This window comes from Toxotes jaculatrix, chromosome 7, assembly GCF_017976425.1.
Source record: "Toxotes jaculatrix isolate fToxJac2 chromosome 7, fToxJac2.pri, whole genome shotgun sequence".
NCBI lineage: Eukaryota > Metazoa > Chordata > Actinopteri > Toxotidae > Toxotes > Toxotes jaculatrix.
In genome coordinates this window covers 5,768,333-5,780,921 of record NC_054400.1, presented here as the reverse complement: position 1 = coordinate 5,780,921, position 12,589 = coordinate 5,768,333, and the positions used below count along the sequence as shown (strand labels likewise).

Below are 12,589 nucleotides of genomic sequence, written 5' to 3'. Positions count from 1 at the left end.
CAATTAAAGATGTAGAGCAATTAAAGTTATTAAAAATGATCTTCTGGTGTCATCTGCACCCACAGGAAGATTTAAATCAAATCATAGTAATAAAATATGCTGTTTATCATAATGTTTTTCATAATATTTGTTAAGGTTTCCTTTATTTCTGGACAGATGCACAGATCCAAATTTTTATTTCAATTTTCAGGGTAAATGTTCACAAATCATCATCACAAATATCCACTTTGTGGAACTCTTTAGGATGAATAAGACGGTATTATCCAGGAATTAATGTGATGCCCAAAACTAAGTTGCCGGCCCACGGTGACTGAATGAGTGTAACGTGCAACAAAAACATCTCATCAAATCGGGACTGTACACGATAGAAGACGATATGTGACAGTTTTGAGTGACTTGAAATCCTTTTTTTTTTTTGCTCAGTTTTCCTTTCAGAGGACACTGCATCATTATGACTTTTGTTTTAAGTGTTTTTGTGGGAATGAAGGTTCTAAAGATAGAGGGTGTCACATGTTGCCGATTGTAAAACCCTTTGAAGCAAATTTGTGATTTTGATTTTTACTTGACTAATTTATTAATAATAGTTTTGACTGTGATTTTGTAAAGAAAACATTCCAGAGATTTTTTTTTTATTTGCATCACTCCTGGCATCACTGCTTGTTTGTTAGCCAGTCATCCCAGGCTAAATGACACTCGGCCAAGGTACCGACTCTCTGCTCTCAACGTGGTGACATGCCACCACTCACTACTACTGTTTATGCAGCGGGCAGCCTAGCATGTGATGTTTTCTTTTCCTTGCCACAGTCCTAAGGCTGCCTAATCCCCTGAGAGGGAGACCCTGTCTAAACACACGCCTGTCCCTACAGAGGGGCCACGGCTTGGCCCCCACCTCCACACACACACATACACTGGCTGGACCCCCTGGGAATGTTTGGGGACATGGTCCTGCCAGCCCCTCAGGGCTAACAGACTTGCTGGCTCTGGTCAGGTATTTGAGAGTGACGGCGGGTTTTAATGTCGTGGGAAGGCTGCTTTGATGTCGGCAGGATGTTTTATGCACAATGTTGTTTCTGCGTGAGAATAAAACACAACAATATTCAAAGAGAACCGTTGTTTGTCTGTGCCGGAAAAAAAAAACAAGCCTAAGAAATTTTGATTTCTAGACATTCTCTGTGTAATTTTCCTCTGCACAGGAATTTACTTTTAGAAAATCTTTCATGTTTCTTGACAGAGGTTGAGCCACAGTCGCTTCCGTTTCATCTTCTTCCCATTTCTTGTCTGATGCTGCAGCAAAACCTCTCTGGGGAGGGAAGAATAACGAGCACTGAGGTGGTGGCACGGTGCTTTGAAGTTGCCATAATGTTGGCTTGCAGCTCAAACACTGTGGCATAGATGCTGCCTTGTCCTCGGGATGAATGAGTGCTGACAAAAGGGTCGAAGCGAGCACATTTCAGCCCGAAGAGCTGCTGAAGGGTGCCATGATGGCTGCTTTTCTTGTGTCTCGACTTTTGGAAAAGACAGATTAGGGACAAGAATTCCAAATACCGCAGATTTTTTTTTCCTCTTGTCTCCAGTGCTATTGAGTAGATGCTTTGTTTTTGTAATGCTCAAACCTCCTTGGCCACCCAGCGTTGTTGACAGCAGTATTGGATCTCTGAAAGCGATGAAAATGGGAATGTGGCGGTAGGGAGGGTCTAATGTAGAGGGTCTGAGGTGGTTGTTTTCAGTGTTAAAAAATGTTTAAGATTTTCATATTCCAGTGAGAAAAACAAAGAAAATCTCCACACCCATACATTAAAGGAATAGTTCCAACTTCCTAAAGTCCCGAGTTTAGGAAGTTTTCCAGGCAACCAGCACAGAATTCAAGAAGTCACTGCAATAGAAACACACATAAAGCACACACTTAGGCTTTTGTACAGATCAAACAAACAGGGTATAGTGTGCTACTTAGATCTTTGGAGTTAGTGAGAAGTGGATTTGTTACCTTCAGACAGAGCTGGGCTAGCCATTTCCCCTTGTTCCCAGTCTTTATGCTAAGCTACGCTTGCCAGTTGTTGCCTGTAGCTTTTATTTTATCAGCCATGAGAGTCGTTTCAGTCTCATAACTCTCAGCAAGAAAGGGGATCGAACATTTATAGAAATATGCTTATATTTCTCTAATTGTTCGATTGGATTCAAAACATAATACAACTTTAGACTATTTTATTTAGGCAAAGTTAATTTTACTAACTGTGACTGTGTTGAGACAATACATAATATTTCAGAAGTCTGACTTCTACTTTTAAATGAAAAAAAGTTTTTTGGACTTTCAAATAGTCCAAAAATCATAGTTTAATTAAAATTATCACGTACAGTATCTTGTGTATATATGCATGCAGTTGTGAACATAAGCGTGTGTAATCTTCCTGTATGTGTGTGTATGTGTGTCTGTCTGTAGAGGACTGCACACTGTGTAGGTATTGGTGTGTGCATGCTGTGTGTGTGTGGCCCCTTTGTTGAGCCGCGCGTATCCTCAGGGGACACTCCTCAGCTCCTCTCATTGTAATTGTAAATGTGTGAATATGTCCCTGTGATCTGCGGCAGCTCTCTCCCTCTCTCACCCTCTCTGTGTCTCTGGGAACTTGTTCGCTGGGGTCCGAGCGGTCATTTATGACTCAGACTCAACCTGTGAGAAACATCACAGGAGTTTGTCTGCCCTCCTCCCTCTGTTCAGACCCCTCTGTTTTACAGCCTCAAACACATTGTTCGCTGGGGGTCACGGCAGAAAGATGAATGTCCCATTTAAAGCATTGTTTCTCATGACTGTGTTGCCGTGTTGTAAAAACAGCAGGGCAGGGCAGGACCATCTTTTAAGGGAAATGGATAGTTAGTCCTATTGGTGAAGGCTATTACCCAAGCAGGTGATTTACAGGCACAGTAGCGCACAAAGGGATGGCCCCTGCTATTCTGAAGTGTTGTCTTACCCTTGTGAACTCTCCAGTCAGTTCTGAGCTGCAAAAGACTGGATAGACGAAAATATAGGTCTTTAGGAATTCCCTATGACTGTTTCTGCTCTTTGTAATGATAATTTGAAATGAAAAAATGATTAAAGAATTGATATTTATTAGTAGACTAAAATGTCTTGCAGAAAGAATGTTTTTATTAAATCATAAATTGTTCCTGTTGATAATGATAATATAATGATATGGTGGCTGTTGTCTTGTTTGATAGTTAAATTACTTAAAGGGGTAACTAGATTTTCTGAGAATCTTACTGCTAGGCTGAACAATAAATTGACTTTATCAGATTAGGGACAATGTGACTCTCTTTCTAAATTTACTCTTACCAGATGACCAGAGTCCAGTCCAGAAGTCCAGAATTTTTAACCAGTCATACTTTAATTAAACTGGACAAACTTACACAAAGTAGGCCAACGTGAGAAAGGAAAACTATTGCTGGTGCATTTTTAAATACACGTAGATATATAGATAAGATATAAGATATAAGATATAAATTATAAATCATATCATAGCAACTTTACAAAATACGTAAATAACAACATGCACATGAGAAGTCTCACATGCAGTCAGTCTTTAAGAGTTTTAACTATGCATTTCACTACAACTGAAATCATCCCCGCTTGATCCCGTGACCCAATGAACTGAGCACAGCATTCAGCCTCCATACTTGGTTTTGTAAAAAAAAATAAGCTATTGAGGTTTTGAGGGATGAAGGTGAGATTAAGACGCAGATCACAGTCTACAGAAGCCATTTATCCTCCTCAGTGATGCAACCTTCTCACCTCTCCCCTGTCAACAACTATATGTAGAGATGCAAAATGTTCCTGACCACTTTTTTGTTCTTTTCCCAGATGCCGGGACGGATACTTAGGAAGCCGTTGCCAGTTTCCTGACCCGTGCGTCAGCTCACCATGCGTGAACGGTGGCACGTGTCGCCCCGTGTCCAAGGGGAACACGGTGACGTTCACCTGCACCTGCAGACTGGGCTACACCGACCCCCAGTGCCTGACGCCCGTCAACAATGCCTGCATCAGCTTTCCGTGTCGCAACGGAGGCACCTGTGAGCTTGATAGCCTCGAGACGTTCAAGTGCCGCTGCCCACCTGGATGGTCAGGTAACACACAGCAGTATTATCACAGCAGAGTAGTGGTTTAACTCAGGCATTAGTCAATATCTTTGGGGTCGCAAGATGATAAACAGGATGGGATAGAAAGTAGTAAACAAGATGGGAAAAAATACAGCCCTCTGATCCTTTTTTTCATGTGAATTGCTTCGTAATTCTACCTCTTTAAGTTAGAAGAAAAATAGACTAGCACCGCCCATACTAGAACGTAATTACTCTGTGTCCTTAGGTAAATTTTGCCACCAAGCTGACCCCTGCGCTTCAAACCCATGTGCTAATGGCGGCCAGTGCTCTTCCATTGATTCCCACTACATTTGCACCTGCACGCCATTCTTCTTTGGAAAGACCTGCAAACAGGACATCAACGAGTGCGATGTAAACCCATCGCCCTGCAAGAACGATGGGGTGTGCATCAATGAGGTCGGCGGGTACCGGTGCCAGTGTCCGGTGGAGTACACGGGGAAGCACTGCGAGAGCCGCTACCTGCCCTGCAACCCGTCACCCTGCCACAACGGAGGCACCTGCATCCAAAAGGGAGAGACCAGCTACGAATGCTCCTGTGTGCCAGGTAGGAAGACCGTACATAGCTGGGGAGCCACAATAGAGACAGTTTACAAGTCTTCATAGATATCTTGATCTCCCATTCCATTGTTTTCAGGCCTGGCTACTTCAGCATTTTAATCCCTGTGAATTTTTAGCGAACTTTGACCGACAACTTTGTGCGATTGAGGGAAACGAGAACAAGACAGCCCAAAATGGAGGAAGCTATTGAAGCTTAATTGTGTTCCACCATCCACTTTAATTTGACCTTGCTTAGTCTCTCAGGTTGAATTTAAATATCAGTGCCTGCTTGTTGCTGGTGAAGAGATGATGTCATTTAAGGCTGGGCTGTTCCTGCTTGTGTTGTGTCCTGTGTGTGTCATGTGTGTGCATTTGTGTGTGAACAACGCAGAGCAGGAAGGCATCAAGGCTTATCATAAGGAAATAGTCAAAGGACAACATCCTTTTCACATAGCGGAGTGAAGAAAAGCTTGCTGGGAGTATAGTCCTGCACACCAGCTCATCACCTCCACACAGAATGACTTTGCCTTGTTTTTGTGTTTTCCATTGAGTCCAGAAATTCATGTAATGTGTAATGAATCCCATATCTTCATCTGATATCTCAGGTAGCCAGGTGATGCTTTTAGTCCATAAAGTTACCTTTTCTAGCTCATGGAGAAGTGTTTTGGGGTCTCACATGCATGCACCCAAGCACGTAGGTGACACCAAACTGCCAACGGTTTCACACTGTTCCTCTGATCAACAAGTGGTTGTAATATGCCAAGAAAAAAACTACAAGGTGACAAACATGGATGGAAACAATACAGGTTTCAAATGTTTTGGAAAAAATGGTTTTGCAAACGCTTTGAGGAAGGGAATGCACATGAGGCCTACTTGTGCTTGTACACCATAAAGTGTCTCATCTCAATGACCAAAAAGACTCCTGGCAGTGGCAGTGTACTTGTACTGGTTTTGATTTTCACTTAATATTTCCCAGCGTGCCACTTGTACAGTCCAGTGGTTGTCTGTTGTGTAACTGTATAACAGAGTGGATGTTACTACATGGCGAGGTTGCCACAGACCTCAAGAGGGTACAGCTGCCTTCTTTCTTGGGAGGAAAAAGGCAGTTGACCACATTTAACTGTAGAGAAGTTTCACTCCCTTTGTTGTAAATGGGAGAACGTTCTCAAACCGGGAGAAAGGAGTAACTGAAAATCTGAGGCCTCCACTGGTAGAAATTACTTGACAAAAGCAAACACACGCTGTAACAAATTAATTAGTGTGTAATCTTATCTTTTTTTCCCCCTTTGTCTCAGGTTTTACTGGAAGAAACTGCAACTACAACATTGATGACTGTCCCAATCATGAGTGCCAGAACGGAGGGACATGTGTAGATGGAGTCAACACCTACAACTGCCAGTGTAAACCAGAATTTACAGGTTTGTAAGGCAATGTTCCAGCACAGTTTTAATAACATTAGTATGATCTCATGGTGCTGATGCCCTGATTCTGTATCAACTCTTGATACAAGAGTTTGTCAGGAAACCAGCGGCAAAAATTTGTCATTTAGGATATAATCCAATTAAGCTTTAATCCCCTGACCCCTGGTTCTCCCACAGGTCAGCTCTGCACAGAGGATGTTGACGAGTGCCAACTGATGCCCAATGCCTGCCAAAATGGCGGCACGTGCCACAACACCTACGGCAGTTACCAGTGTGTGTGTGTAAACGGCTGGTCCGGGGACGACTGCAGCGAGAACATCGATGACTGTGCCAGCGCTGCGTGCCACTCCGGATCCACCTGCCATGACCGTGTAGCTTCTTTCTACTGTGAATGCCCTCATGGCCGCACAGGTATTTCCATGTTTGTTTAGTTCTTAACACTTGACAGAAAATTGTTTTATATGAAAAGGCAACAACCTTTTAAGCTGAAATGCTGTAGATCAGCTGCCTTTGACCAAATGTTATTGTGGGATGTGAAGAAGTAACAGATTAAAACCAACTAAAATTAAAGGCTGTGAAGTCAACACCAGTGAGTAAGTGCTCCATCCAGAGAAAGTGACGTTTATAAATGCAGATCTTTGGTTTCTCCTGTGGTTTTGGTGTCTTAAACTGCTCGTGTTGGTAAATATGAGTTGTGTTTCTTTCAGGTTGAAGATGACACATTTGTCATTAGTTATTAAATATCTGTATATTTACCAGCCTCTGCTCTCACAGTTAAAGTAGATAAATACATTAATAAATACTCCTTATAACTGCATTATAGTGTTGAAAACCATTTATTAAATGTTTATATGCTGCTTATATATGCTAAATTGGTGCTCATATCACAGTGAAAAAAAAGCAACACTGATAATTAGAAAAGTATAAATGTGACTTGTACATTTTTGTAGGTTTAAAGTACTGGTGTAGTTCAGGTATTGCACTTTGAGGATAGTTGCAGTTCATAAAACAAGAAGTCATGGGGTGACGTTCTGTCCAGTGTAATAAAGTCCACCTTATGAACTCTGCACCAGGTCTGCTGTGCCAGCTGGACGATGCCTGCATCAGTAACCCGTGCCAAAAGGGCTCCAACTGTGACACCAACCCCGTCAGCGGAAATCATTTTTGTACCTGCCCCCCGGGATACTTCGGTGCTTCCTGCGATCAGGATGTTGACGAGTGTGCACTGGGTAAAACTCACGCTGCCTCAAATCTGGCTGATTGAAGACACATTTCAACTGTACTGATTAGTCCAATAAAATTTAGATATTTAACTGTACTACTGTCAAGAGAGCTTCGGTCACTACACATACATTCTTAACTCCTTTTATACAAACAAAAATGCGAGCTCATTCTTTCCTGTTATTATGAGTTCTTTTGTGCCCATAATTGTCCCCTTACTCACAGTAAATATCACCCTCAGGGTTATTTTTGCTGTAGTCACACACAGTTGAGACTTTGGTTTTGGCTTCATCTAAAACACTCAAATCATCTCATTGTCATATTTCTGCATTTAAATTGCTCCTTGTTAGGTCTTGTACGTACACGAGGGACTGTTAAAGTAAAGTATTCATTTGCTGAAACAGGTTCCAACCCGTGTGAGCATGCAGGGAAGTGCATAAACACCAAGGGTTCGTTCCAGTGCAAGTGCCAGCAGGGTTACGTGGGGCCGCGATGCGAGCTGGACATCAATGAGTGCATGTCAAACCCATGTATGAATGAGGCCACCTGCCTGGACCAGATAGGAGGCTTCCACTGCATCTGCATGCCAGGTGAGACGCTTGGTTTTGAGGATTGTTTACATGTTTAACCAGAAAACTATTGAACCATCTGAAAGTGACATTTAACACATTCTCACAGGGCATAACCAGGCCTAAAATATTGTTGTAAATTGAGTTATCTTCGAGTTTTGGTCTGTTGGTTCAACAAAACAAGCAATTGCTTCACTATTTTCTGGGATTTTATAACTATGACAAATTGATCGATCTCTTAAACTGAAAAGAAATACAACTGAATCAGTTTGTCTAAATTGAATAGTCAATAAACAGAAAAATAACCAGCAACTGTTTTCGTACTTGATTAATCATTTTTCAAACAAAAATACTAAACATGTTGTAGTTCAAAGCAAGGACTTTGATGACGCCACCCTAAAGCTTTCAGTCCATTACTTGAGAAAATAATTGCTTATTGCGGCCTTACTTCTATATTTTTATAGCCACTGTGTATATTTGAAATCTATTACAGCGGTACATTAGAGCAGTGTGAAAATGCTTCTCACTGTGTGTCTCTGTCTAACCGATCCATCTCCCTCCTGGTGCTCCCTTGCTAATTGGCCAGGCTACGAGGGGAAGTTCTGTGAGATCGATACGGACGAGTGCGCCAACAGCCCCTGCCTGAACAACGGCAAGTGTATCGACAAGATCAACTCCTTCCACTGTCAGTGCCCCACAGGTGAGGCTTGCCGTACTGCTGCAGAGAAGGGGGGAGGAGGGGAAGGAGGCTCTCTCTCTCTTTCAAACACAAACACACACACACAAACACCTCTCTGGACGGGCACTAATCCCAGCCCTGAGGCAGGCTTACGCAGGCCCGGGTAGCCCAGAATGAACGCAGCAATCGAGAAGGAGAGAAAAAAACACAATCTAAAGGGAAAGGCTCGAGGAAGTTTGAACTTTTTTAACAAGTTTCTTATCCCTTTTACAAAGTCTGATGAGTGAGCAGAAACTTGTGGCTCTAAACAAGGCTTTTGACAGTGACTGGGAATAAGGGAGAGCTAATAATAGCTGTCTGCAACGCTTCATAAAATAACCTTTTTCTGTGTAGTGCTGGCAAGTGAGGTAGTCGTTTGGTCTATTTTGAGGCCAGGTAGTTGTATTGCTGTGGCTTTTATTTATTTATTTTTTCAGAAATGCCATTGGAGTTGCACTATTTGAACAAGAGGCGTTAATTCTTTATTTAGGGGTGAAGGAATGCAACTATTGAATCTTGGATAGAGATAAAAAGAGAAAGGAAGAAAGAAAGGAAGGTTCTTCAAACTCCCCAAAAGTGTTTTTTTGTTTTGCATTCTTTCAGTGGGATCATTGAGGTGGAAGTGATTTTTTTTTTCCGTTCTTTCTTTTCTGGGCGGAAAATAGTGGAGTTCTGAGTCGGGTGGATCAAAGGCGGACTGGGTGGAGAGAGGCAGGATTCCTCCTGTTGAGAGAAAAAAGAAAGGAAGGAGGAAAGATGGAAAGAAAGAAAGAAAGACATCCTACAAGGAAGCTTTAGAATTAATAGAGAAGGGGGTACAAGAGTGAACACAAGAGCTTAACGCCTACGAGAACTCTGTGTGACAGCGAGAGAGGGTTATGTGAGGAAGCAACACAAAGTGGTGGTGGTGAAAGTGTTTTTTTGGGGGGGGGCTGGATGAGGAGGGGTGTTGGTGGGGGGGTGGGTTTGAGACGCACAGACCGTTATGCTGAAGTAGGAAGGGAGGGTTAAAGAAGGGGGAGGGGTTTTAACCGCCCTGCTTGAGATGTAAATTTGTCCCTGTTGCGAGCCAGGCCCGAGGCGAGGGTCCCCTCTTTTCATTTCTGTACATGGAATAGCCATGGAAACCCCGCTGAGAGCCAATGAAATGTCTGATTCCAGCAGTCTGGGGATAAATCCCTCTTTGGGGACTGAGGTGCATGATGTGTGTGCTTCTGTGCATGCTTGCATGTCTGCTTCACCTTTTGTGTGTGTATGCATATGTGTGCATCTGGGTAAGAAATTCTTTCATGGGCCTTTTTTTTTTTTTTCTTTTTTCTTTTTTGATTTCAGTCAGGAGTGCGTTTTCAGGCACTGTAACTGAACTGTGATGAAACTTAACATTTGCATCGTATCCTGGCAAATAAAACACTCAATTTGTACCGCTGAGGTTTGTTCCATCTTTTTTCCCCACTGCTGGAATCTGGCAGCACTGCTAACTGCTAACCCCTCTCTGTCTGCAAACAGCTGATGCCCCATGTTTTGAGCACTGAAGTTTCTTCTTTATTGGCTGTTTTGTTTATTGTTGATTCAGTGGTTTATATGTGGTTAGCGTTTCAGTTGTAGAGCTGTGCTGGCTGTGTAGTCTTATACTGTCTCTCAGACTGCATACTTCATAGTGAGTCCTAAACTTGCACACAACCTTCATGAAATGATTTTTGGTTGTAACTAATGGCTTATTAATATTCATATCAAAGTATATACTCATACAAACACTTAAGCTACTGAAGAGGATCAGCGAAAAATTCCTGTGAAATTAAAAATCTGGCTAAAAGAAAGTGTTACTGCTTCTAAATAAGGCACCCTTTACAAACAGTTTATATTTTGGAACTAATGGCTTTATAAATGGTTAAAAAAAATCATAAATTCTTAATAGATCAGTTTTAAGCCATTAATAAAAACAGCTTTTTGGTGGCAAAGTTGTGAAAAATATCTTTGTCTCACTGGATTATATGATCCTTTATCTTGTAGAAAAGAGCTGCAGGAGGATGTGGAGCGAAATCCAGTTATTAGCTGCATAATTCTCAAAGAAAGGACAGGGATTTTTCACAACCTGGCTCCCCCAATTTTGTTCCTATTAATATGGTCTAAGATACACACGTGTCTCTACTGTGTCTATGTTGAGATCCTCACGTCATGTTTATGCTCGCAGCCAAGTCAGAAAACAGTGAATGGTTCTAGCAAAGTCCATTGGGAGAAATCAGCTCGCCGCCAGCCACACAAATACTTCCTCGCTGGATTAGTCTGTCCTTTTTAGCTTAAACCACCTGCGTGGTCCTGCGGCGAGGTGGGGAGGGGAAGTGGAACATTATCGCTTCATCAGACAACATCCTACTAGTCCTCGGACTGTACCATCGTATCACGGAGGGGAGATCAGAAGAAAATATCTGAGATGAGGGAAAAGGAGAAAGCCTACTGGTTGATTTTGAATGACAAGGAATTTGAATAGTGGAGGGTCAAAGGTCAAGCTGGCTCTTTTTAGTGGCGGGCAGGGAGTGGAGGGGGTAGTGGAGTAGTGCTGAAAGCAAGACAGGAGAATGCACATTGTGATGGAAAAGTTTTTGGGACAAAGGAGGCAACAGGCTCAGTTTGGCTCAGATGAGGCGTTGAGCAGACAGGCCCTCCTTTGTCTCTCACCCCTTGGTCAGGAGGCCTCGCAACTTTCATTCTTTCCTCATTTCTTTCCCTCTCTCCCCCCTCCCTCTTTAAATGAGTTGGTTCCCCCACTCTCCCTTCTCCTTTTGGAGTCGTGCTGAAAAGAAAAGAAAGGGAAAATAGAGAGCTTGTAGTGTTTCGCGCTCGTTAATTAACATGCAGATTTCTGATTCGTTGAGAGCTCTTATAGTATGGGCTCGGGATTATGAGCGGGACTGGTTTGAAATGGTGAGAACACAGTAGCCATGTCTGCACACACACACACACACACACACACACACACACATACACATACACACACACACACACACAATAACACCCTCTTGTTGTTTTTCCAGGCTTCACTGGGAACCTTTGCCAAATAGACATCGACGAGTGTGCCAGCACGCCGTGCAAAAATGGCGCCAAATGCACAGACGGGCCCAACAAGTACACTTGCGAGTGCACTGAAGGTATACAAGTTTTAACAAAAGCTAGAAAGGTTTAGCAAAAGCTGAAACTATAGAATGCAAGCTTTTAGAGGCAAGTTAAACAGATCAGAACCAGGGGAATTTGGGCATTTAAGCCTTTGAAATATACCAAATTTCTAGACAGACTGTACGATCAAAGTTAATGCATCAATTCTAAAGAAAACACCTCTTTTGCCAGGTTACAGTGGGAGGCACTGTGAGACAGACATCAATGAGTGTTACTCTGACCCCTGCCACTATGGTACCTGCATCGATGGTTTGGCCTCCTTCAGCTGCCACTGCAAGCCTGGATACACCGGCAGGCTGTGTGAAACCAACATCAACGAGTGTCTGAGCCAGCCGTGCAGGAACGGAGGCACGTGCCAAGACCGAGAAAATGCCTACATCTGCATCTGCCCCAAGGGAACCACAGGTAAGGACCACACACATAAAAAACAACAAAAAAAAGAGATACAAGAGAAACTGTTGTCTGAAATTTGAGGATACTGAGAGCAATTTTCTCCCAGGAATCAACTGTGAAATCAACATTGACGACTGCAAGAGCAATCCCTGTGACTACGGGACCTGTATCGACAAGATCAATGGCTACGAGTGTGCCTGTGAACCGGGCTACACTGGTAAGCAGCTTGAATATACAGTATTATTGCTCAGGCTTTGAACGTGGGCGTTTTATGGCAAAGGATTCAGCTCAGCCTCGGAGAGCTAGAAGACTTTGCCATCGTCTCTCTACAAAAGCTAAAATTAAACAGTAGAAACTTTTACTGCCTCCCGAAAAGGGAGCAGAAAGTTGGGAACTGTAGGAAGAGGGCAAAC

The 12,589-nt window shown here is 42.8% G+C and overlaps 1 protein-coding gene across 2 annotated transcripts in view; it reads left to right on the top strand.

The window, feature by feature from the left end:
* The window catches only part of LOC121184152 (neurogenic locus notch homolog protein 1-like), a 39,819-nt gene that overhangs the window by 9,924 nt on the left and 17,306 nt on the right, over positions 1-12,589 (top strand). For both annotated transcript variants that reach the window (XM_041041610.1, XM_041041609.1), the window contains exons 3-12: positions 3,851-4,113; positions 4,352-4,690; positions 5,979-6,101; positions 6,282-6,515; positions 7,178-7,333; positions 7,730-7,915; positions 8,481-8,594; positions 11,645-11,758; positions 11,955-12,188; positions 12,283-12,393. In XM_041041610.1, coding sequence (XP_040897544.1) covers positions 3,851-4,113; positions 4,352-4,690; positions 5,979-6,101; positions 6,282-6,515; positions 7,178-7,333; positions 7,730-7,915; positions 8,481-8,594; positions 11,645-11,758; positions 11,955-12,188; positions 12,283-12,393 — 1,874 coding nt within the window. The remainder of the gene's footprint in view (positions 1-3,850; positions 4,114-4,351; positions 4,691-5,978; positions 6,102-6,281; positions 6,516-7,177; positions 7,334-7,729; positions 7,916-8,480; positions 8,595-11,644; positions 11,759-11,954; positions 12,189-12,282; positions 12,394-12,589) is intronic.